This window comes from Haliotis rubra, unplaced genomic scaffold (genome assembly GCF_003918875.1).
Source record: "Haliotis rubra isolate DU_JTF1 unplaced genomic scaffold, ASM391887v1 Scf585, whole genome shotgun sequence".
NCBI classification, from domain to species: domain Eukaryota; kingdom Metazoa; phylum Mollusca; class Gastropoda; order Lepetellida; family Haliotidae; genus Haliotis; species Haliotis rubra.
Genome location: NW_025767285.1, coordinates 90,370 through 116,206, shown reverse-complemented (window position 1 = coordinate 116,206; position 25,837 = coordinate 90,370). Strand labels below are relative to the sequence as shown.

General features: G+C 37.8%; 2 protein-coding genes and 1 long non-coding RNA gene across 5 annotated transcripts in view; all 3 read left to right on the top strand.

Annotated features, from left to right (window-relative positions):
- Positions 1-13,682, top strand: part of LOC124254864 (poly [ADP-ribose] polymerase tankyrase-like) — an 85,521-nt gene extending 71,839 nt beyond the window's left edge. For all 3 annotated transcript variants that reach the window (XM_046688718.1, XM_046688719.1, XM_046688720.1), the window contains 6 exons: positions 227-404; positions 787-894; positions 2,467-2,660; positions 3,204-3,287; positions 7,678-7,811; positions 8,731-13,682. In XM_046688718.1, coding sequence (XP_046544674.1) covers positions 227-404; positions 787-894; positions 2,467-2,660; positions 3,204-3,287; positions 7,678-7,794 — 681 coding nt within the window. In that variant the 3' untranslated portion in view covers positions 7,795-7,811; positions 8,731-13,682. The remainder of the gene's footprint in view (positions 1-226; positions 405-786; positions 895-2,466; positions 2,661-3,203; positions 3,288-7,677; positions 7,812-8,730) is intronic.
- Positions 5,654-6,063, top strand: LOC124254866. The gene is made up of 2 exons (XR_006892575.1): positions 5,654-5,687; positions 6,006-6,063. It is a non-coding gene; the product is annotated as an uncharacterized LOC124254866 (long non-coding RNA).
- Positions 13,683-24,024: 10,342 nt separating the features above from the next.
- Positions 24,025-25,837, top strand: part of LOC124254835 (poly [ADP-ribose] polymerase tankyrase-like) — a 68,184-nt gene continuing 66,371 nt past the window's right edge. Inside the window, exons 1-3 of the mRNA XM_046688684.1 lie at positions 24,025-24,126; positions 24,750-25,031; positions 25,200-25,367. Coding sequence (XP_046544640.1) covers positions 25,004-25,031; positions 25,200-25,367 — 196 coding nt within the window. The 5' untranslated portion in view covers positions 24,025-24,126; positions 24,750-25,003. The remainder of the gene's footprint in view (positions 24,127-24,749; positions 25,032-25,199; positions 25,368-25,837) is intronic.

The window sequence follows — 25,837 nt, the reverse complement described above, 5'->3', positions numbered from 1 at the left end:
TCAAAAGCTCTGAGAAACCCAGACGGAACCCATCTCTAAACATTATTAGACTCTACTTAGAAAGTCTTGTCCCAAATTTGTGCAAAATGTTTATACGCATGCTCATGGGTTTCCCTGAACTTATAATTGTGTGAGAGTTGCATCACTTTGGGCTATCCTCACACGTCATATTGACATGTTTCATGGAGGCATTTAATCCAACCACGCACACTAATTATCGTTGCAGATAGCCAAACTCAGCAGTGAGTACTATCAAGTTATACCGCAGGTTGGTTTTGCTTACGAGAAGATTAGGCCACTCGACCAACTCAATGATCTGAAGAAACAGATCCGTCTTGTGTCCAACCTCCTGGACTATGAAGTAGCCAGCAAGATGCTCCTGGGTGCCATGTACAGAGAGAAAGGTAGGGTCGTTACATGTATAATATATCTGTACTGGGGCAATATTCACAAAGTGTTCGGAGCTCTGCGTCATTTAAAGCCCATGTTAAAGTATAGTTATGATAACTCATCTTGTCACGAACACTCTGTGGATCAGAACACTGTTCTCCAAGCCATCAGTCGTATTTTGTGTTAATGTCATACTTGGCTTAAGAGAGACTGTTGAGTGGAAATATGAAAAGTTACTTTTTGAGGAGAAAATCAAACTAAGATTTCTGGTGTATGTGCAAGATATGTTACAGTTTTAAAATTAAAACTAAATTTTATGACTAATATCAATTCATAACCATTTAAGTTTATATATATTCAATATATGCATTGCAAATGGTACTCTGTTGATTTTAGAAGTGAACCCTCTGGACTATGTGTATCAGTCCGTGGGATGTAAATTACAACTGTTGTCTGAAGATGTTGTGGAGTCGCAGTACATCCTCCGCTACATCAACAACTCAGGTAAGTGCTGTTACTGTCACCTTTGCAACATATCTGTTCTCTGTACATAATATTTGCTGCATCGACAGCTTACCAAGCATCACTCTAAGATTTGTGACAGTTGTGTACATGCCAAGGTCACTTTGTTGTTAAAGGTCACATGCAACGTAAAACACAACTTTGCAGATTCTGATACCTTTCGGTATGGACTTACCGAAACAAATCGTCAAAAATGCAAATTCAACTTATAAAGTTGAAAAATAACGATGAAAAAAAACACGCGAAATCAGAGTTCAAACGTTTCACTAATTTTCCCCAGACTTTTCTGGGGTAAACGGGTTTCAACAGCTGGGCTGCGCTCATAGCACGTGCGCAAGTAAATAGGTTCGCGCAGCTTGGAAGCAGGTTCTCGGGTGAATACTTGGTGAAGGCTTTGGTGTGAGCTATTTTTCTAATGTTTTGTTGATATCTCACAGCGCGAGCTTTTATATGTCATGACAGTGAATTAACTGTTTATATAATTTCATTTGTCTATTTCACCACCGTTCTTCTTACCGGGACACTTTCTCAGTTCGATACTTAAAAGCAATGTCATTATTTAGCGTTGACAGAATTTCTAACTGTGATATAGATATGTCGTTGTCACAGACAAAACTCAATGTCTTGTTTTATTGACACCTGTGTGTCTGCCTGCCTGTCTGCTAATGACAATATTCAATACACAGCTGCTATCACTGACCACATGCAATTTGAACTTAACACCAATCAGGCTATACACCATAAACAAAACTCATTGATTTATGGCCCGAGTTCGGTCTCTGTCACGTTATGTAATTACACAGACAGGCAGGTGTGATACTTGAACACATGACATGTTATGATGTCTGTTGATTGCAAAATGTTATACACAAAAGATGAGCATGTATTTACAAAACCCAACATCTCTATATATACACACACAATTAGCCTTGAGGGCATCTGCAAATGAACCAGCCGTTACACTTGAGTGCACACCCACCCGCTCTGACTGGGTTCGGTATCCCGGCTGCTTCGTTTCTTGGGAAGTAAACCGAAGTACACAATTTTGCACTTTTGATTTGCGATTGTACGCTTATAATTTTGTTTATATGTTTTTTCATAACCAGCAATGTATATTATATGTCATGAATAAGTGATAATTGTGTTTTAATTATGTTTGATTTTTTGGTTGCATGTGACCTTTAAAGTAGTTGGAGGCCTAGTACCTGATGAGACACACTAGTTTTACCCATCATTTACTGAGCGCCATCAAACAATCTGTTCATTTTCACTTTGAACACCAAATATTTTAATGTTAGGTATTTTCCACAAAAGGAAATATTACTTTGTTGTTGTCCTTCAGTGGCCGCATTTAGAAAAACTTCTTTTTTTATTTCCCTCACGACGTTTCGTTCACCTGATGAAGGGACCTGGAATGGTCCCGAAACATTGTGAGGGAAATGAAAAAAAGAAAAAGAAGTTTAATCCATAAAAATATCTTGGATACTTAGTTGTTCTTAGCTCAGAGGTTATTATCCAAATCCTCAGCTTCATCATATAGATTCACTATTGCAGTGGACTATGCAGAGGTGGAAGCCATCTACAGAGTGTCCGTTCCAGGGGAACAGGAACGGATGGACAAGAAGAACTTGGACAATCATCGCCTCCTCTGGCATGGCACTGGCGTCGCCAACCTCCTCAGTATCCTCCACAGGGGTCTGGTGATTGCCCCTCCAGATGCACCAACTACAGGTCATCTGTATGGCAAGGTTAGTGTTGGGGAACTGTCACAAGGGATAGTATTCCATAATAATGTGACAGGATCAGACTAAGTCCAGTTGTCTTGAATGTATGTTTTGAACGAATAATTGATGAATTTTGCTGTTCAGTTTTTGGCTTATAGGAAAATGCCTCATTGCTAGGGGTGCCTATCAAAATAGATTGTAAAGAACGATTAAGTTGAACCAAACGTTGGTTATCAATAAATCTGTAGAATTAACTTTGAGCCAAAATACATAACAATCTGAATGTTGAATTGATTCTGAACATAAATCAGATGATAATTATGTAAATGTTGTTTAATGTCGCTGCCATCAATATTTCAGCTGGCTGAAAATAATCCTGACCAGACAATCCAGTGATTGACAATATGAGCAGCAAGGATGCTATTAAGATATGACATACAATCGTCCAAGTCAATTTTGTTGACCACTAAATCCATGAAGTTGCCGTGGATGACTACCATAGGCTGTTGGGGACCTATGTTATTACCCAGAACTGGAGCTTTGACAATAATATTGCCGTTCTTGCAGGGTATCTACTTCTCTGACACATTTGAAAAGAGTGCGGGATACTGCAGCAGCGACAGCAAGACTCTCTTCATGTTGTTGGCCGAGGTAGGAGGCACCACTAACATCCTATTACCCAAACTTTTCTTCATCTCACACAAAATGATAATACTCTTAAGAATATATTTAGGGCACTCAGTATTTGTTTGCTTTTTGATTTATATAACTGGGATATTTTCACTACTTAGGGTGGAAATCCTGTTTCTTTTTCGACAGTTGTAACAATGTTTTAATAAAAGTATTGTAAAAATGAAATTAATCTTTATTTATCTTTTATATGGTCCCCCACCATGTAGGATTACTTCCCTTAACGTGCATGCGCAGGTAGCTAGGTGTATCCATGCCCAAAAACATAATTCCTTCTACTGTCAGACTTAGAATACTGCATGTACATTGTCCTTTATTACGTTTCAACGTCCTTAAGAAGTAGCAGTTATTAATTTCTTAAAAACTGTGACTTCGAAGTTGTAATTTACGCTTGTTTCCACTTGGGGCTTACAGTTGACTTTGCCACTGTTGACTTTAAATTCTGTTGCAGGTCTTTTTCAATGTTTTATGCATGTTAAAAGTGTTTGCAGGAGGCGTGTGGCCGACTTCATGTTCTTAAGGGTACTTTGGGAGGCGGGGGTGATTTCCAGGGTGGAGGCACCCCTTTGAAAGCCAAGAAGGCTAAAAAGTGCCACAGTGTCTAGTGCTTCGCCCTCATTTGATATGTCAATAATACAAATCCTTGCCTCAGTTGTACTTCTTCTCTGATAGCATCTATCAGAGCCTTCGACGCAGTCTTTGGCTGCTCTGTCTGTTGTCAGGTCCTCTCAGATTCAGCTCAGCAATCATTCCATCGCTGGTCTGGGACGTTGTCGACCCCCTGCTGTCAGGCAGTAGTACAGAGGTATGCCTTGAAATCTGAGGGGGGTCCCAGTGACGTTTCAGGCACACCTGAATGCAAGACTCATTGTGGGTCTCGGGTTATGTGCGCATTTATGGGCATGTGCCGGCTGTGGCTGTCAACGTCCCGCGTAGGTGGCTACCTCCTTCAGGGACCCTAAGGAATTGATGTTCCTTCAGTCTGTTTGGAAAAGGGTTTTGCAGCCTCGACCATTTGCAGAAACTCCACAGCTATGTCCAGGTTTCACACCACTATCGATGGTGCTCTTCTGGGGCAGAAACACGTATGTGTTTTACATTCCTTGAAGGAAGTCTTCCTCCCACAATTCTGTTCTCTGATGTTTCTCGTCAGCAGAATAAATGATGTTTTGTGGCAGGGTTACACCTGGCTACCTGCGCATGCATGATAAGGGAGGTAATCCTACTTGATGGGGGAGCCGTATAACAGAATTTTATTATTTTTTAATAGTTTTATTTGTACAATATTTCTTATTACAGCATTGTTACAACTGTCACAGGACATTTTTCAGTAGCAGAAAATGCATACATGTATCCGAAGGAAGACTCTTTTCAAAGAAGTGAACTCCCCTAAATTTTAGTGGAGGGGTTATGTTAGGCCAAATCAAAAAAAATTTGTGGTTTCCATCACACCTCTTTAAAATTTTGGGTAGGTAGGTAGGATTTTTTTAAACATTTTTTTAATTATTTTTTTATATAGTCGACGTCTTGTCCGTCTGTCCGTCCATCCGTCCGTCCGTAATTATTTTGTTTCCAGAGCATAACTCCAAAACCTTTCAATATTTTTCAACAAATATTGGTAGAAATATCAAACAGAACCTAAGGTGGTTCCTTTTGGTATTTACAGATTTTTGTCATTTTTATGTTTCTCGGTTTCCATGGAAACGTTTTGGACTTAGTCTTAAAGTGGGGTGGGCTTCGTTTCCAGAGCATAACTAAAAAACTGTTCAATATTTTTCAACACAACTTGGTAGATATATCAAACAGATCCTTAAGTGGTTCCTTTTGCTATTTGCAGATGTTTTGGCATTTTTATTTTTCCCGGTTTCCATGGATAAGGTTCGGACTTAGTCCCAAAAGGGAGGGGCGGGCTTCATTTCCTTAGCATCACTCAAGAACCGTTCAATATTTTTCAACAAAACTTGGCAGATATGTGAGGCAGATCCCAAAGTGGTGCCTTTTGCTATTTGCAGATTTTTGTGATTTATTATTTTCTCGGTTTCCATGGAAATAATTCGGACTTAGTCTCAAAATGGAGGGGTGGGTTTCGCTTCCGGAGCACAACTGGAAAACTTCTTAATATCTTTCAGCAAAACTTGGCAGATATATGAGACAGCTCTTGAAGTGGTGCCTTTTGCTATTTACAGATTTTTGGCATTTTTATTTTTTTTTTGTTTTCATGGAAACGATTCAGACTTAGTCCCAAAAGGGAGAGGTGGGTTTCATTTCCGGAGCAGAACTGGAAAACTTCTTAATATCTTTCAGCAAAACTTGGCAGATACGTGAGGCAGATCCCAAAGTGGTGCCTTTTGCTATTTGCAGGTTTTTGTGATTTATTATTTTCTTGGTTTACATGGAAAATGATTCGGACTTAGTCCCAAAATGGAGGGGTGGGCACAACTCGAAAAGCGTTTAGTATCTTTCAGCAGAAATTGGCAGATATATTAGGCAAATGTTGAAATGGTGCCTTTTGCTATTTACAGATTTTTGGCTTTTATATTTCTCATGATTTCCATTGAAATGATTTGGACTTAGTTTAAATGATCTGACAGTTACTTAAAGTCCAGCTTGACTTTTTTTTAAACTAACTGTTAGATCATTTGTTCTTTCAAATATGTGGGGGCCTTTTGATATTTGCAGATTTTTGGCATTTTTATTTTTCCTGATTTACATGGTAACAATTTGGACCTAGTCCAAAGAAATCAAGTTGGACTTTAAGTAACTTTCAGTTGATTTGTTGTTTCAAATTTATGGGGGCCGGGGGGATTTGTCATCTTCTGATGACTCTTGTTTTAAAGTACAAACTAATAACACATTTATTAATGTATAATTATCCCCCTCAACGCATTTTGCGGGGGGGTACTTAAATGGACTCTGTCCGTGCGTCCGTGCATCCGTCCGTGCACATTTGTCTTTTCCGGAGCAGAACTCTAAAAGAGTTCAATATTTCTTCACCAAACTTGGCACATACTTTGATCTGGTGGTGTACTGGTGCCTTTTGGCAGTTTTGGAATTCTGAATAAAATATTTTTTGGCATTTTCATGGCAACAAGTTTGACTTAGACTGAAATTGGTGGTTGTGCTCTTTTCCGGAGCAGAACTCTAAAACCGTTCTCTATTTCTTCACCAGACTTGGCACATAGATTGGTCTGGTGGTGTACTGGTGCCTTCTTGTAGTTTTGGAATTCTGAATAAAATATTTTTGGCATTTCCATGGCAACAAGTTTGACTCTGACTGAAATTGGTGGTTGTGCTCTTTTCCGGAGCAGAACTCTAAAACCGTTCACTATTTCTTCACCAAACTTGGCACATAGATTGGTATGGCGGTGTACTGGTGCCTTTTGGTAGTTTTCGAATTCTGAAAAAAATATTTTTAGCATTTCCATGGCAACAAGTTTGACTTAGACTGAAATTGGTGATAGTGCTCCTTTCTGGAGCAGAACTTTAAAAACCTTTCAATGCTCTCCTTCCACTTTTCTATATACACACCTAAATATTTGACATAATCATAACTCGTAGACATAATCATGAAGAGTATTTTGCCATTGCGGGGATATTGATAACTTTGTCTTCTTGTTGCTTTTTCCATGGAAACATGACTTAGGCTGTGACTATGAGATGTCATCTTGTCTGGAGCAGATCTCCTAAATTATACATGGTAGCTTCATCAAACTTGGCACACATATCGAGCATGATCCCTAGATGTGCCTTTGGGGGTTTAGACCCGGATCTGAATTTTATTTTTTGTGGTTTCCTTGGAAACATGACTTTGGCTGTGACTATGAGGATGTCATCTTCTTGCATTTCCATGGCAACAAGTTAGGCTTCAACTGAATTTGGTGGTAGTGCTCCTCTCTGGAGCAGATCTTAAAAACCTTTTAATACTCTCCTTCCACTTTGCTGTATACACTCCAAAACATTAGACATAATCATAACTAGTAGACATATTCATAAAGAGTATTTTGCCGTTGCGGGGGATATTGATGACTTTGTCTTCTTGGTTTTTTTATGCCTTAAAGCTTTTAGTATCACAATCACGGGCTCACTGAAGAAGACATCCAAGATTTTGTATCGAGACTGGATATTTTTTTAGCTACATATTTTTGTGAATCCAGTCAATAAAATGTAGTTGTTGAAAAAAGCATCTTGGATATATGTATTTTTGTGGCAGACAACTGCTTTCAATAGTCTGAAGCATTGTTTTTTTCCATGCATTTTCCATGACTAGACATATATTCTGAAACATCAAATGGTTGGGCCTTTTTGTCTTTCTTAGAACAATTGTACACATTTCAAATTCCGTTTTGTACAGGTTGGACTTGGCAACCAAAGGGTGATTGTCAATGGGTATGCAGAAGACCTTGATAAACCACAAAAAGGATTTGACAGTGTCCACACTGTTGGGAGAACCTGGCCATCGCATGCATGATGTCTGTTTACCAACAGGTATGTATCACACCTGACATTGTCATGCATATCTGTATATTTAAATATGTATATTGTACATGAATAGGGATGTAATGATTTACTGAACATTAAGTGCACCACTATGCTCCACTGAATGGTGTAAGTATTGTCTTGCTGGGTCATGTACCAAAACAAAATATGTCAGTTTATCAGGGAATGTCTATAGTTAGGAAATATGTGTATGTGTATATCTGTGAATATCAGGGGATGTAAACTGTCAGTATCAGAGAACATTTTAATGAAGCTCAGGGAATATGTATTTACAATGAGTTCAAGGGCACATGTATTATCAATGAAGATCAGGGAATGTTATTAATCAATGAAGATCAGGGAATGTGTTTAATCAGTGAAGATCGGGGAATGTGTTTAATCAGTGAAGATAAGATGTGTTTTATCAACGAAGATCAGGGAATGTCACTGAAGATCATTGAATCTGTATTATATATGAATATCAGGGAACAAAGTTTATCAGTGAAGATCAGAAAAGATGCATTTTCAGATTTTACTTACAACCAGGGAATGTGAGTAGATTCAATGAAAATTAGGCAACATGTATGATTAATGAAGATCAATGAATATGTTTATCCAGATAATGTTTATAATCAAAGAAAAACAGCGAATATGTAGTATGTCTTAATATGGGAACATTTGAAATAGGCACTTATTATACATAGACTAACATTTTTTATGTCACAAAGCCTGTGAAAATGGTGCTCTGATTGATAAAGAACCAGTCGCCAACAAATTTTTATTCCAAACTTCATTATTGTAACCATGTTGAATATATTTACAGACCTGGCAAATATTTTATTCCATGGAATTAAATCTAAGATCCTTGTTCTCCATTATTTCTTTTATGGTAATGTATAGTATAACTTCTGTTTCTTAAATCTTTCAGGCTATGTGATTCCACTTGGTGAGAAAGGCTACAACTCTTACTACAACGATCAATATGTCAGTGGTTACCACAATGAATTTGTGGTGTACGATGAAGGTCAGGCATGCTTACGCTACCTCATTCAGTGGAGAAGGAAGTAGGTTGGCTTTTCAATACGAGGGACTTGAGATGTGTTTCCATGACTACTTTGATTTTGTTGGATAGATACATGATATCAGTTGTTATCAAGATCCTGTTCCAAAACCCAATCTTAACATCATGACACAATGTCTATGAGACTATGATCACAGGAATTCTCTGAGACTGATCATCGCATGTCTGTGACACTACGATCATCATAACTTTTTAACACAATCCTCATTATGAGATTATATGCGTTGAACATTACCTATGTAATACGTCCAAAACTCTTAAAACTAAATATCATTGCATGTGACCATTACCTTTGTGAAACATCCATAATGTTAAAACAAAAATCATTGTATGTCAGTATGACTATGAATGTAAAAGAATTGAAACACTGATGGTGAGCTTGTAGTTCATTGCCCTCTGTAAACCATTAACATTATGAAAAGAATGTCTTAAACGCACCAAGCCCTTGTTAATATATAGCACTACAATGGCTTTAAATCTATATTGTTACAGGAGTTACTGAAATCATAAGTAACACAGGACCAGAGATAATGTTAATAGTAATGTGATCTTGTTCTGTAGAAAGATCAGTATTTCCCTTTTGTTTGTTTTGATGTTTGACAATCCGAAAACTGTTTGAATATTTGTGTGATGTTTTTAACTGTGATCCCGTAGTGGCTTTGTTCATTGAGAAATCATTTTGGATGAAACACATTCATCAAGTTTCGTAGATATTGGTCTGTGATGTGAATGGTTGTGAAAATGTGTGTTCTCATTACAAATATGTTTTACTCATTATAAATGTGTATTTTGGTTTGTGGGTAATGAAAATGATTAACTTGAGTTTCATTTCAGCAGCATTTGGTTGCATGTGTGATGATTTACCATTTTGACGTGTTGATAGTTTTCTGTTTCCATTTTGCTACTTATAATATTTGACACTGCTTATGGAATCTTTCCTGCTTTCTTTTATTATAGGAATATTTTGTCTTCATAGAGACAATTGGCAGTAACTGTTACATTTTTCACAGATGAAGCCAGATATTATGTTGTTTTAAAGATTTTATCTAGTTCAAAAAGCAAAGGACTACAGGTCTTGTCACAGTTGATTAGATGATAGTTTCCCATGAAAAACTGCTTGAAAACAATCACACAAGGCAATGTTCAAATAATGGTACATACAATTCAATTACAGCATTTGTGTGTTTCAGTCTTGAATGACTTATCTGTAAAACAAGAAAATGGATTGATATTAGGTGAGAATGCATTGAAATATGTTTGCCAGCATTCTTCTTTATAGGCCAATTCTTACAAGTTATGAAGTAAGTATGTTGCAAGAATAGTATTCAATATTATATCAACAGGGCTTTGTATGTAGTGTGAATTTAACATCACAGGGGCCTGACACCATCTCACTATTTCACTGTTATGATCATAGAGATTCACTGGGACTGATGTTTTTGACTGTTGTGACAGGCCTGAAATCATGACACTGTCAGCATGAACATTTAAGGGACACCCATTTGATATGAGGACATGAGACATGTGGAGGATATGGGACACCCATGTGATATGAGGGCATGCCACATGTGGAGGATAAGACAGACCCATGTGATATGACACATGTGGACCATATGGGACACCCATTTGATATGAATGCATGACACATGTGGGACATATTTGACACCCATCTGATATGAACTCATGACACATGTGGAGGATAAGGGACACCCAATTGATATGAAGGTACAACACATGTAGAGGATAAGAAACACCCAATTGACAAACTCTTTGGATAACAACTTCTTTATTACGAGAGTGCGATGTTTTGATACAGATTCTTGTACCGTATTCTGACAAAGGTACAATAATCTGTATCGAAACGTCACAGTCTCATAATAAAGAAGTTGTTGTCCATAAAGTTTGTCAAATTTTGTACTTCCCAGCTTCTAAAATGCCACTCAAGGAAGACACCCCATTGATATGAAGCCTTGAAGGCATGACAGTTGAGACATTGTAATTGGTGCAAAGGTTACCATTTTTTCTGTTTAATAAGTCCAGTTATATACTGCTTAATGGATTGTATCTTAAGATTTGAGGGTGTTTGGATTAATGTGAATAAACTTGCTTATTCTGAAAAATTATGAGATGAGCTCCCCTGTAAGTGTTTTGTAAAGTAGGTGTATTTTCAGTCAGTGATGTATCATTCCAGTAGCCATATTGTGGTCTTGTATGCTGACCATGCAGATCATGATGACGACTATGCATTTTCCAGTCAAGATATAATTGTGCTTGATGTCTGTATTTAAGACTTGATACAATAATGAGAATTAGCTGATGATCATTATGATTGGGATTGTCCGTCATTTGTACATACTTAACATGTGTAATGAACATGGCTCTACTTATTCATTTAATCCACCATGTTGTTGTGTAGATTTACAAAATACCTAATTAAGATGTCATTACTTTAGTAGATTTAAGACAGAGAGTTGTCAATGTTTTGTCTTGGCGTGTGAAAAAACCCATGCCAATGGCTGACAAACTGTCAAGGACCTTTTTATGTATGTTATCATTTTATACAAAAAGGCTGTCCTCATGATATATGTCTTTATTTCACTTTGGTAACTGGATACCAAAGAAACTGGCCAAAGAAACTATATATCTACATTTAATAAATTCATTACAATTGTGGCGATTCTATTGAGGACAAATTGGGAGTGTCTCTCTTTATTTCTTAACAAAAAGATCTAGCAGGAAGATTTTACCTTGTCCACAACTTAATTAACAACAGATGGCCTTAGACTTATGATACATTATAAAATCTTGATTACATTATGTATTGTTCACTGCTCAAACAAACTCAAATGACAAAAGACACACATAACCCACTCCACAATCATAACGTGTCATCCACTGTGCTCAACAATTATTATACAGTACCCACTGTGCACTTGAACCATGACATCTTCCACACTTTTTGGACACAGAGCCTCAACATGAATACAGTCTCTTCCGTTATGTTTACGAATGAAATCTTTTTGTAGCACACTGTATAACTAGGTTTATGATTATATTAGGTACAATATATTTCATACAATCCTTAAAGATGAAAATAACCTACTATTTCATCATGGTCTACGTACATCACTTTGTTTGATGGTCAGTTTTACGTTTTTTGTTTCATATAAGATAGTTAGGTTTTGACTGGCAATGGTCACCCAATTTCAAGTAAAGGGACACTTCAAAGTATATACTTCTAAGTGATCACGGACGCACAGTTGTAAACACTAGTTACTGGGAAACCAATAATTTACTTGTCGGTCATTATTATTACATTATCTTTTTCACAAACTTTTTGTTGTTGACATATTTTCATCTTTTTTTCCTATATGACTTTACTTGTTTGGTAAGCCCTTTAGGCATAGTTATTGAAATTGTTATCGGCCTATTGCCATTAGACAAGAATGAGTTTGTCTGTTAGTGATGCATATGAGATGAGGAGTGTGAAGTTATGTGCTTTCATCAGCTTTGCTTTACCTGTTGTGCTAAGAGAAATGACTGAAATATTATGTACCAATTATGTAGATGAATATATGAAGATATTTCATGTATATTTGCTTGTAATGACTGTGTGGTTTTGTACTGATTCAAAGGCTTATTTATGCTTGTTTTATCCAGCAGTAGGATGTGAACACATGTTATTCTGGGCTGGTATATGCTTGTTTTACATTTACAACTTTGTGCCATCAGTAAAACTGGAAAACCTCACTTGAGCCATCAGTGAAAGAGAAGTCAAAAGTTAAATGGTGTCATTAATTGAAACCCCCCCAAAAAACCCTAACGTTCTGACCGGGATACCAGGGCTTTCATTGCCCCTTTTTTGGGGGGTATGTGTTACAAGTAACACATTACTTACATTCAGAGGCACGTTTATTCAAGTATAGCTACTCAAGAACATATTGTCTTCAAAACACATGACAGTAAGATTTTACATTCATAAAGGTTTTTAGAATTTATCTCTTGCTTCTTTATGTAATGCAATAACCTCACATAAAATTTAACAGAATATGTATCAAAATTCAATGTCACTTATGAAGTATGCATAGAAATGTATTTTGAGTACTTAATGGACATCAGATTTACCCAGCAATGAAAAGCCTTTCAATAATAAGTACTTGATCTTCTGTGATTTTAAAAGCCATTTACTTTATATGGTATCAATGTATTTGATGAAATTCAGTGAATCTGTCATGCCATGTTGATATAGCCGTTTTGAGCTTACACACTTTAGAAGAACACATATGAATGTTTCTTACTTTGATTACTTCACCTAGAATTTAACTCACAAATTACAAGCATGATGACTGCCATGTTGAATGTATCTACTAATATTCAATATGTTATTTATTCAGAAGATTTTGTGTGCATTTGTTCAGCTTTTTTATACATTCTATTTAACAGAGGACTCACTGCCATAGGATATGTTTGATTCTGAGTTTATTCACTTCCTCTAGTGCTTGTTCTAAGGCTCTTTTGACTTGAATTAAGAGAGAAATTCAAGGGAAACTGAAAAAAACATGAATTTTTTCAGGCAGTGGCCTTGAAACATGTGTTATATCCTAATCTGATCGAGTAAAGAACCACCAGAATGTTTAGTCTAAACACATTTTAGTGTTGTATTTTCATCTTTCTTAATGTTGGTAAATATATGAGACTTTTCATGTGGGAAAAATATGTAGAATAATACATTGCCTACACCTTTCAATAGAATCTTCCGAGATAAACAAGTTCACTCAATAAATACTAGATGTGTGCAACTATGCATTGTTCTTAAGGTCACCTGGCTGATGATCTTTTGGCAGAGATCCTGATCCCTTCAAGTATGCTCAGCAATGTGAAGATACTCCTGAATGTGCAACTCTCTTATGTGCAACAAAGCAAGCCAAAACCTCATGACACATTCGTGGACCAGAACATCCGTATCTCCATTATGGAAGGAGGTCTGATGCAGTACCTTGAGTCTGGGGCCAGCTTCTTATATTCAACGCAATTGATGTAATAAATTGACTGTTCATGTAACACTCAACTGTCACGAGGTTTTGACTTGATCTATGGTCTGCACACCTTTCAACAAAAAAAAGAGTGTTGCACATTTAGGTTTTCGTCACATAGCTGGGCATGTTTGTGAGGATTAAGCTCTTTACAAAAAGATTCCATAATCACCTTGGCATGTGTCAACTTGTCCCACTGAAGATTGGTGTGAGGAGACATGGCTCTGAGGTTGAAATGGGTTTACACTTCAGGCTGCTGCCCACAACACACTGTCAGCAAGGAGGAAGTATTTGTCCAGTCAAGAGAGAAATGCCCTATTGATTAAGAACAAATGTGTCTTTTAAAACGACCTCTAGTGTCAAGACGCATGATAGGTCAGTTGGTAGAGCGGAGGACTGTAGTGGCAGAGCTGTAATTGGCAATACTTAGGTCGCTGTTTCAAATCCGGCTGGCGGGACAACTTTTATCTATTAATCACCAAATTCAAAAGGACTAATATCGTTTCGTTTTTGTTCATGCCATTGATCAGGTTTTAAGATAGATAAGTATCTTCCAGAATGATACAAGCACCCAACCATGAATGTCTGCTATTAACCCAAAAGACAGCAAAATGCAAGTCAGATTAATAGCTTTAGAAAAAGGCTTGATTGGAGGAAGGACAAACTGTTTCGGGAGTGGGATTTGAACCCACGCCCACATTCGTGGACCAGAACACCCGTATTTCCACTATTGGTGAAGGTCTGAGTATGGCGCCTTAGACCACTCAGTCATCCGGACATCGATGTTATGATGTTGATACTCCCCACAACCCCGCATGCATTGGGGATAGTTTTAGAGATATAAATTTCATTCCATCTGCATTCTTGTCTCTTTTATGCTTTTTATTTTCAACGCAACTAATGTAATGGATTGACTCTCCCTGTAACTATCAACTGTCACGAGGTTTTGACTTGCTTAATGGTCTGCACACATTTCAACAAAAAAGAGTGTTGCACATTTAAGTTTTCGTCACATATCTGAGCATGTGTGTTCTCCTAGAATACCCAACCGTCCCATAAGCAAAATAAAACCAAGTGCAACTGGAATTGCTGTGCAGTACATGTCCTTTTATGTCACCATTCGCAACATCTCCAAACAACACCGCCCAAATCTCCATTTCCACGAACATAAAGAACACGTCGGTTACCATACGAAATATATGTGTACATGTACATGTATATTACACAAACACGAGGCCCGACACGTAAAACCACAGATAAAAGCATTTTTGTATGAAATGCAGCTCTACATCGACTGGAGGCTTTACAGTAGCAAACACTCAAAATGGAAACAATGACACAACATATATAAACAATTAAGCACACCCATAATGTTATAAATATGCATAGTGCAAATCATTGATTCCGCCAAACATACGATTAATTTAGCCATACAAGTCTGTATACATGCATCATAATGGCTCATCACCCAATGTAAATACATATATTGCAGCAGTTTTAGCGAGTAATAGCGAGAACACATGTCATGCAACAATTAATTGATCAGAATATTACCAATACAAACACAACAGGGGTTCCTGAGAAACATACACAATATTGTAACGGTCCCGCATCCAGTGGAATGCAAACAATGAGATTCATAAAGCCTCTGCAGAAAATCAACATTCATGAGTATTGGAACAGCTAGCCAAAGAAGTCATTCTACAGCACCATTGCAATAAAACAAAAATATTATAGTTCTATAACAGCTCTGCAGCAAGACAAAATACATATAACAATATATTAGCAGTTCTGCAGCCAACGAAAACACAGATGAATTTTATAACGGCCTTGTAGTCCACGAAAATACGTATAAGGAGAATTATAGCGGCTTTGTAGTCCACGAAAACAGATAAAGGGGTATTATAACAGCCCTGCCAATAACGAAAATACATATATGAGCATTAAAACAGTTCTGCAGCCAACGAAATTACATACAGGAGCATTATTTATAACATTTCTGTAGCCAAGGAAAATACATACAGGAGTATTATAACAGCTCTGCAGCCAACGAAAATATATGTAGGAGTATTAAAACAGCTCTGCAATCACGAAATTACATACAGGAGTATTATCGCTGCTCTGCAGCGATAGAAAATACATGTAAGAATATCATGACGGCTCTGTACCCACGAAAATACATGTAGGAGCATATTATAACAGCTCAACGAAAGTACATATAGGCGTATTATAACAGCTCTGCGGCCAATGAAAATACATATAGGAGTATTAAAACAGCTCTGCAGCCAACGAAATTACAAATATAAGTATTATAGCAGTTCTAGGGCCAACGAAAATGAAAATATGAATATAATATCGGCTCCGCAACCAACGAAAATAGTATAGGAGTACTATAACTGCCCTGCAGTCAACGAAGGTATTATCACGGCTCTCCAACTCAAGAAAGAAATATAACGGAATGGCAGCCCACGAAAGTATTATAACGGCTCTGCAGCCCACGCAAATACAAAGGGTGAATTATCCCAGCTCTGCAGCCAAAGGAAAGACATATTGGAGTATTACAAAAGCTCTCCAGCCATGGTATCGAGCACACATAATAGTTCAACTCTCCATCCCATGCAGCCAGACATGGATAATTGATGAACTAAATAAACATTGCATAAGGCAACCAGGCTCCTCGTCCAAAACACAACTATCCTTTTATGAGGTCAGTACACCTTGAACCACTTATCGCATAAATAATAGAGAACATATACATGTATGTACATGGTCGGGAATGGGTACAGCTTTAGATCCAATGAACTCAAGCTCTTGCAAAGAAAAGAGTTTTAATATCTAAATTAAAAATGTGTCAAAGTGCACCCCTCCATGACTGCATGATCACAGAACAAATTTAATGACAAAGGATATAGTGATGTGTAATATACAACGATAATATAGATGTTCGTTACTGATATTGAGTTACCGTTCTGTAGTTCTATCTTATCAACCAATATACTGTCGTACATTTTAAGATATTCCAAATGGTGGCGAACATATTTACTACAAGCTTTCATCACAAAAAGCATTGTACCCCAAAATGCTCGCACGTAGCATGCTTTGTCTTGCTTCGGGTCAGTTGCTCGAACAGTGACATATTGAATAAGGGGTGTAGGACAATTCCCACCCGGACAATTCCCACCTAGGACAATTCCCACCCAGGACAATTCCCACCCGGACAATTCCCACCCCAAAATAAAAATAACATGAAGAACATAGTTCAGTTTCAATATTTATTCATTTTGACATAAATACCATATAACAATATTTTTAAATAATGAAGCACTATTTTATGACATACTAGTACATAAGTTTACAGCAACTTTTCAAATGTTACTGATATTGACATGTTTACATGTTTACTGATATTGACAAGCACTATATAGCATGAACTCATATTGACATAGTCCAGCATGAACGAAACAGGAGTACAAGGTTTCTCCCGCTCCAGTCAACTTGTACTTGTCAGGGATGATCATAGTGGCAGGAGCCGCAGGTTCGGGAAATGATCCATCAACTCGCCGTAAATAGGTCTTATGTTTGCACTTAAGTTCAAATTTCATCAAGTTGATATTTGATCAAAGTCAATATTACATCGAAGTGAAATATTCATCAAAGTCAAATTTCTTTAATGTCAAAATTTCAATATTTTATCATTTTCAATATTACACCAAAGTCAATATTTCAATATTTCAAAGCCTGGGTGGGAATTGTCCTCATCATTATAGTGAAAATAACTGGGTGGGAATTGTCCTAGGTAGGAATTGTCCTGGGTGGGAATTGTCCGGGTGGCATTTGTCCGGATGGGAATTGTCCGGGTGGGAATTGTCCTGCTCCCTTGAATAAGCATTACGTTTTCCTTTTGCAGATGATCCATTCGTGACTAAATCCGAAACAAAAATTAAAAGAAATAAATGTGTTGTTTTTGCAACTCTGTGGAACACATGGGTTAGTACCCCCGTCATATGGCTGAAATACTGCTGCGTTGGACAACGAAGAAACAAAACAATATGGGTTGGAACTTAAAGGGTTGTTGACAAAGAGAACCATGGCAAGCTGTTCAGTGATTCCACGTAAAAAAATACTAATAATGATACAGGGTTGTTCAGCAGGGAAAATTATCCGTATGGAAGATACTCTGCACCACAAAAGTAACATAGAAACAAGTACAAAATAACAGGTATACACATAGTTACACAATGACACATACAGGTTCCAAAATACGTTACAAAATGATTCTGCCCTAAACAAAATATACAGCCAAATATAACTATCTCATTGAAAGAAGAATATATTTTAATACTCCGAATCGTATAAATGTTTAAAATATATATGCGGAAAGTGCCAGTTATTTTGAAAAATTGAAATTGTCAATATGACTGTCCTGGCGGAAATGTTTCAAATAGCATATAGGTATAGTTTTGGAAATGTGATTTTTTTTAGATCATGTCAATCAGATGTCAGAGAAGTTCTTTTTTTAAATGTAGCAAATCTCCATGAAAGTTCTTGGTGACAAAACAGAGTATAATTTCATTGTTTTCAGGAGTAATTCAGATTCCTGTGCCAATTCACAAAATTAGTGTTCAACGAAATACAGTTCTTAAAAACCCGGCCACCATTAATATATATGTGAGTGCTAAACGCTTAATGAAGTTACGTGGTATGCGACACCGCTAGCTAGATATGTCTAGAGATCAATCAAGTAAAGACACTGTTCAAAGCGATTATAGCCAATTCCGGAATAGGTGGATAGCCCGAGGCATTAGCACAGGTTTGGTTTGAGTTACAATATTGACATTACTGCATAACTTACTTTGACCAGATATGAGCAGATAAAAAACATTCAAGAATATTCAATAAACATTTTACAGTGTAATTCATGAAAGAAAACATTTATGCCTATGTGAGCACTATGCATTCCACAAATCTGCTCTGAAAACAACACATCGGACGTTTCTCTCTCGGCTCGAACATAAAAAAAAATGATTGTTGTTATACACTGATTGGCATGTAAGCTATACCCCGCTGACACAAAACATCCTCACTCCCATCAAAGTTGTCTTGTCAATTCAAGTTATAGCTGAGTTATATACATATGCATGCAGTTGAGTTACATACAGTCTCACACAGCTAGGTGTCGTATATCGGAGTAAATCTATTTTGGATGCGATTTTATGAAAGAAGATTGAACAGAGATATGTATACAGAATATACAGCACAGCATTTTAGAACCGATATGTTACTTAGCTTTTTAACCTGTATAGTTTAAAAGGTTTATTCACTGAACAACTGAACTATTGTTTTTCATATATTTGATAAAGTTGTTTTTTTCTTCTATTTAATTTTTCAAAATCAGTTGAAACCGTTTGGAACAGGTGATAGCCACATATCCATAGAATACCCAATGAAACAGTACTTACTATATGGTAAGGTTCGGGATTCAGTTCAGCAGCCAGAGAAGGTAAGGGTCGGCTGAAAGTAACGATCACTATTCACACTATGAAGATGATATTAAATATATAATTGGAGTCTCACTACTCATATACGATTTTCTGCTTCGTTGAACAAAACCTGGGTGTCGTGTTAGGGAAATATTTTGATGAAACACAATGAAAACGAATCTGATGAGGAATACAAAAAATATCAATGAAATTTCTAATGTTGCGTCATGAACCTAACTATAGCCATTTGCTGACATCATCATTGCTGAACAAAGGATATTCACTGTAGGCTAAGGAAATCCCGCATTCCCAACACACTTGAATCAGATACAACACTCATGTCTGATTATAACTCATATTTTAGGTTGTGCAGCCTTGCTATCTCTACCGTGCTATATGACTGATGCACAAGGCATAGCTAATTATGAAAATGAAAACTGAACACATCGTGGAGCATATTAATTCTTTTTAATCCAACTTAATATAGCCAGTATTGCATAAGCGATATCGATGTAGTCCAACTGGCTCGGCATTAGATTTCCACGCGTCATGAAGTCGAGCAATGTGGTGTATTGTCAGCAAAGCGCATAAGCACAGATTCCGAACGGCAAAGTACAGCGACATTCTCCCGCTGAAAACTGAACCATAGTATACTATAGTGGCTCTACATGACCATTCACGATTCGCTGTTTACTTTCCGCTAGGTTGACAACACTGGACGAGTTGTGACATGGCAATTGTGGCATTCGGGCCAATCAACAAGAACTCGTCGATATAAATATCCTACCAGTCAGTACTTCCGCTAGCAATGGAAGAATAAGCTTTGTAGAGATGTCTCATTCACATGTACCTCATTGCGACTGTACCGAAACACAGCTCCAATAGGTAAGGCGAAGCCACAAACATAGATATAAATGCTACACTCGGCATATGTAAGCCCACGTATGTAAGTGACAGTGAGACATTAATACACAAAATGTGTTCCCTTCCGTGATCGTCTGGGCACAATTCTGTTAAAACTCGGACGGACAGGTAGTCATAGCATTTTACAGGTGATATTGTTGCACCTGTGTATGCGTGGTTGAGAAAGGTTCCTTGACCTAGCATTTAATCAGTCGCCTTCTCTTGGTTTTGCCCCTAAGGGGGTGTGGCGCTTTGTGTACCTTTTACCCGATAACACAGCTATGTAAGTGACAGATTAATACTCAAAATGTGTTCCCTCCGTGATCGGCAGGGCACAATTCTAATAAAACTCGGACGGACAGGTAGTCATAGCATTTTGCAGGTGATATTGTTGTACCTGTGTATGCATGGTTGAGAAAGGTTCCTTGACTAAGCATTTAATCACCCGGTTGATAGGGCGTCTTCTCTTGGTTTTGCCCTTGAGGGGGTGTGGCACTTTTACCTGATAACACCTCTACTGATGTACAGGTTACAGTGACAGGCGTCTCTACTTCAGACCAAGGGTGTTTGTGTTCATATACCGTGAAGACAGATTGCCAAGCCTCAATACTTTCCAAAGAGCACAAGTCTCGTAATTATAATTTTCCTTGTCAAATAAATATTAGGAGCCCAACTATTTCACAACGAACCAAATAAAAAATAAGGTATGTGACGCCAGGCTTGACGAAATACTTACATTAATGATACAACATTTATTATTAGTAAAATTATCAAAGCTTGTCAATTTATGTGACATTAAAGATGAAGTGAATACCAGAAATCTCAAAGTGTCTAAACTGGCATTAACGTTTGAAAAGTTGTGTCGTTGTAATCATCAAGGTTTTCACTGGAGGTTACAAGCTGACTTCATAGTAAGTCGGTAATCTGGAGAGATCTTTAGTCATCAAGTAGAATTCTGATCATGATGAATAATATTGCTGCTCACATAGAAACATGTTTTCCACAAGCTTTGCAAATTAGCCCATGGTTTTCCTAGCACATGAACCCGTGAAAGTCCGGGTTAGAATTGATCTTCAGCAACCCATGCTTGTCGTAAGAGGCGACTAACGGGATCGGGTGGTCAGGCTCACTGACTTGGTTGACATATGTCATCGTATCCCAATTGCGTAGATCGATGTTCATGCTGTTAATCCCTGGATTGTCTGGTCCAGACTTGATTATTTACAGACCGCCGCCATATGGATAGAATATTGCTGAGTGCGGCGTAAAACTAAACTCACTCACTTACTCCTAGCACATGGTGAACTAGAGGTAGGGTATTACATTAATTTAACATTTGCGTTCGATTTTCTTATTTTGTTCCTACCTTGACCATATAAATGTTGAATGCTTGTCTAGAATAATGAAAGACACTTGTTATGAATCGCTAGTGCACATATCAATGTGATCCATAGACAGCATCTCCTGTATATCACGGGCTACGGAGTTGTACAAAGTAGGATTTTCATTGTTAGATCCTAAATGCTTTTGCTGTGGTGAATCTGTTTGATAGAAATTAAAATTATATATAAAATCAAAGGTTTGTTAGAAAATTTTAAGTCCATACAGCAGTTTTATAGTGCAAGCAAGCTGTTGTTCTTCCATTTCACTCAAACGGGCTCCAAATGATTTCTCAACTATATATAACAGTAATTTTGTGTAAACTGTATTCAGTGTGTGCTCACATAATGACTTGTGCTTATAATGACTGGGGCCAGTAAAATAACCCAATCAGCCTCCTTGGGTCCTTGTTCCTGTTGCTGAAAACAGCAGATAATGAAGCCTCATCTGGGGAGTAAGATGCTGAAGCAACAATCAGTGTGGTGATGACTATGTACACAGAGTTGTTGTGGTTGTATCAAGATTAAATGTCATGTTTTCTTAATTGTGATAATTATCAACATCTTAGGAGATTTTATCTTCCTGAATTGTGTAAAATGCACAAAGAGATAAGCAACTAATGATAAATCGTCCAAATTCCCCAAACAATTATGTCATACAGTTTAAATCTATTTTCTTAAAACATGCATTTTGTTCAAGGTGAAAATGTTTCACAAATTAATGTTACGTTATGTGTGTAAGACAAATATCATACGGTCTGAAGTGCTGAATTAAACTTCTGTACCTGAACATCATTTCTGGTAACTGTATATTGTGCATAGAAGTGTTAGATTACAAACAACGAAATAATTGGTTAATATTGTCCTTTATATTTCAGATTTAAGACACTCTTGTTGAGAATTTGATGTGGAAAATTCTTTGGAACTGGTGACATTTGTCACCACCCTTTTCAGTCATGATTCCTTCATTTGTGAGTAAATTGTGGCACACTTGAACCTATACAAAACAATCAAGAGTATTTCCTCTGTTGCCACATATTCGGGCAGACTTACGCCCCTCAGACATGCTATAATATGCTGGTCATGGGTTTGAATCCAAACTTCATCCTCTTTAGGATGTCAGTGGTCTATGTCCAGAACCTTCATCTCTTTGGGCGTATTGTCAATAGTTCCCACTCACTCACTCACTCACTTTTACTCACTCATTCTTTTGTGAAGACTCATTTGAGGTGACAGTTGTCCCATTATATGTGTGCGTAGTTTTGATGAAATCAATGAAATGCTGTTGCATAAATATGTATTTCTATATAGAAATTAAGACTCTTTTATACAGAAGAATGTTAGGGAAACATTTATGGCGTAATGATATCAAGTAGAAGGATTTCTTTATACTGTAACCCGTGAAGGTCCGGGTTAGAATGTGCCTTCAGTATCCCATGCTTGTCGTAAGAGGCGACTAACGGGATCGGGTGGTCAGGCTCACTGACTTGGTTGACACATGTCATCGTATCGTAATTGCGCAGATCGATGCTCATGCTGTTGATCACTGGATTGTCTGGTCCAGACCCGATTATTTACAGACCACCGCCATATAGCTGGAATATTGCTGAGTGCGGCGTAAAACTAAACTCACTCACTCACTTTTTACTGTACTGAAGTCAACTGTGAATTTAACCAAGTATATCTTGTGTGATAGAATGCACAGTGATCCTCTTTTCAAACTTTGCACAAATGTAATATTTGAATTGTACCTATCTGAAAAGTGTGAAATACTCTATGTCATTCACACAGTTAATATTTCTCCAGGTTAAACGACAGTCCAGCAGACTAGCATTCACGAAACAAACCAGTGAAAAAAAAGACAGGACTGATAAAGTTGATGGACGTCCATCCTTGTCTCGTCAGTCCACAAAGGAACTTGACAAGAATGATAAGGATAAGTCAACTCCAGGAAGGTCAGGCTTGCGACGAAGATCAACTTCCAACCAAACGCCCTTGTCAAAACGGCCCACAATTCAGCTGGACAGTGAAGATTCAGTGACCAGAAAGTCGTCCCGCCAAGTGACATTTGAAAAAACGAAGTCCTCAGAATCTGATGGATCTGCATCAACACCAACTAGGAGGTTGTCCCAAAAATATCATCAGCTGGTAAAAATGTTTCCTTGACATCAAAACCAGTTCTGGCAGGTCGAGCGCCATCTTTGACTGCAAAAAGGTCACCCTGTAAGAAGGGGACAAAGAACCCGAATGAGAAGACACTTTGGTACCTTAGAGGTACCTATGTTACTGTCAGGAATGAAGATGGTAAGTAGCATCAGAAGGCCAACTTCCAAATCTTTCCCCATTGTCAGATTTGTCCCCTGCTTTGTGAAAAATTACCAGGAACCATCGGTTGACCTCTAAAAGAAACATAGGACCCCCACATTTAGGAAACCTTTGCTGTTACAGGTAATGCTTCACCTTAATACCATTGGTGAACAAATTTGGAAAACAATCCCTAATCTTATAGATACGTTCTATTTTATAGATGTCACTATCTTAATTGTAGGTATAACAATGTTTTAGATAAAATATACTCACTCCTTCAAGTGAGTGAGTGAGTGAGTTTAGTTTTACGCCGCACTCAGCAATATTCCAGCTATATGGCGGCGGTCTGTAAATAATCGAGTCTGGACCAGACAATCCGGTGATCAACAGCATGAGTATCAATCTGCGCAGTTGGGAACCGATGGCATGTGTCAACCAAGCCAGCAAGCCTGACCACCCGATCCCGTTAGTCGCCTCTTACGACAAGCATTGGTTACTGAAGGCTTATTCCAACCCGGACCTTCACGGGTCCACTCCTTCAAGAGATAATTAAGTAAACATTAAGCATATACACCAAATGTATAATGTTACAATAAAGAAGTCGAAAGTTAGGAAATCAGCACCATATTGATGCTTTTAGTTTTACCCAATATAGCAAATGACTGTCACCTGGGTCCCTTGGCCGTTCCTTCTCTTTTATGGTGTTATGAAATGCTGTTCAAGGTGCTCCAGGTGACTCACATTATCATTTTGTTTGTTTTCAGGGGGCTGGTTTCTGTGTCGCCTTCAGACCAACGTTTACAACACAACAAAGACTGTCAAAATCCGCTGGTTATCACCGAAATACGCTTCCCAGACTAATGACTATTTATTGGACTATGCAGATGAAATCGACCCTGGATGCATCCTGTTTAATGTTCGTGTATCAAAAATAGGAAAAGTGTATTTGCTGTGTGATGAAGATCGACTGGAGGCTGATAAGCTGTTGAAGGTTGTGGAGGATGTAACCAAGGGAAACATGGATGCAGATGACGTGGACAGTGACAGTACGTGAAGATAATTCTTCATTGTTAAAAGTATTCCATTTAGCTTTTGTGTGTGAACCATTTAGCTGCCATAAGGAATCTCTAACTAATTATATCCTTGTATTTTTGTTTTTAACATGATAGAAAGATTTGTTGCTTTCTCCCTTAACTTTCTCCGTTTCCCTCCAGTTGAAGAGGTTGTGCAGATTGAACCTCCTGCAAAGAAGAGGAAGACAGAGAAGAAGACCAAGGAAGATTCAAAGGGGAAGAAGGAAACGATAAAGGGGAAAAAGGAAAAGGCACCCGTGTCTAAGAAAACACCAGGGCATAACAAGAAACAGGCAAAAGAAAAGAAAGGTGAAATAGTTTTCTTTGATATTTCAGTGAAGTGTGTGGAATAGCTCATGGGAGCAATCTTCTAACTGCTTCTGCTTGCTGTTCATGATACAATGTTTATTTTAGTATCGCAACATGTATATGCCAGTGTACCAGCTCCTTCTTGCATCTCTGTTCCAGTTGTTCCTTTTATCACTACCTCCTTGTATTCAAACCATCGCAGTATCGCAGTATATGTACGCTGGGGTACCAGCACCCCCTCTTGTCAAGACATTCCTGTGTCAATACACAGGTATGTACTGGTACAAGAAGGTACTGTTTTCAAGGAGGTATTGCAACAGGGATGCACTGGCACAAGAAGATACTGCTGCAGCACCTCCTTGTGTCAATACCTCCTTGCAGCTACACCTTCTAGTACCAGTACATCCCTGTGTCAATACCTCCTTGCATCAGCAACTTCTAGTACCAGCATATCCTGTTTCAATACCTCC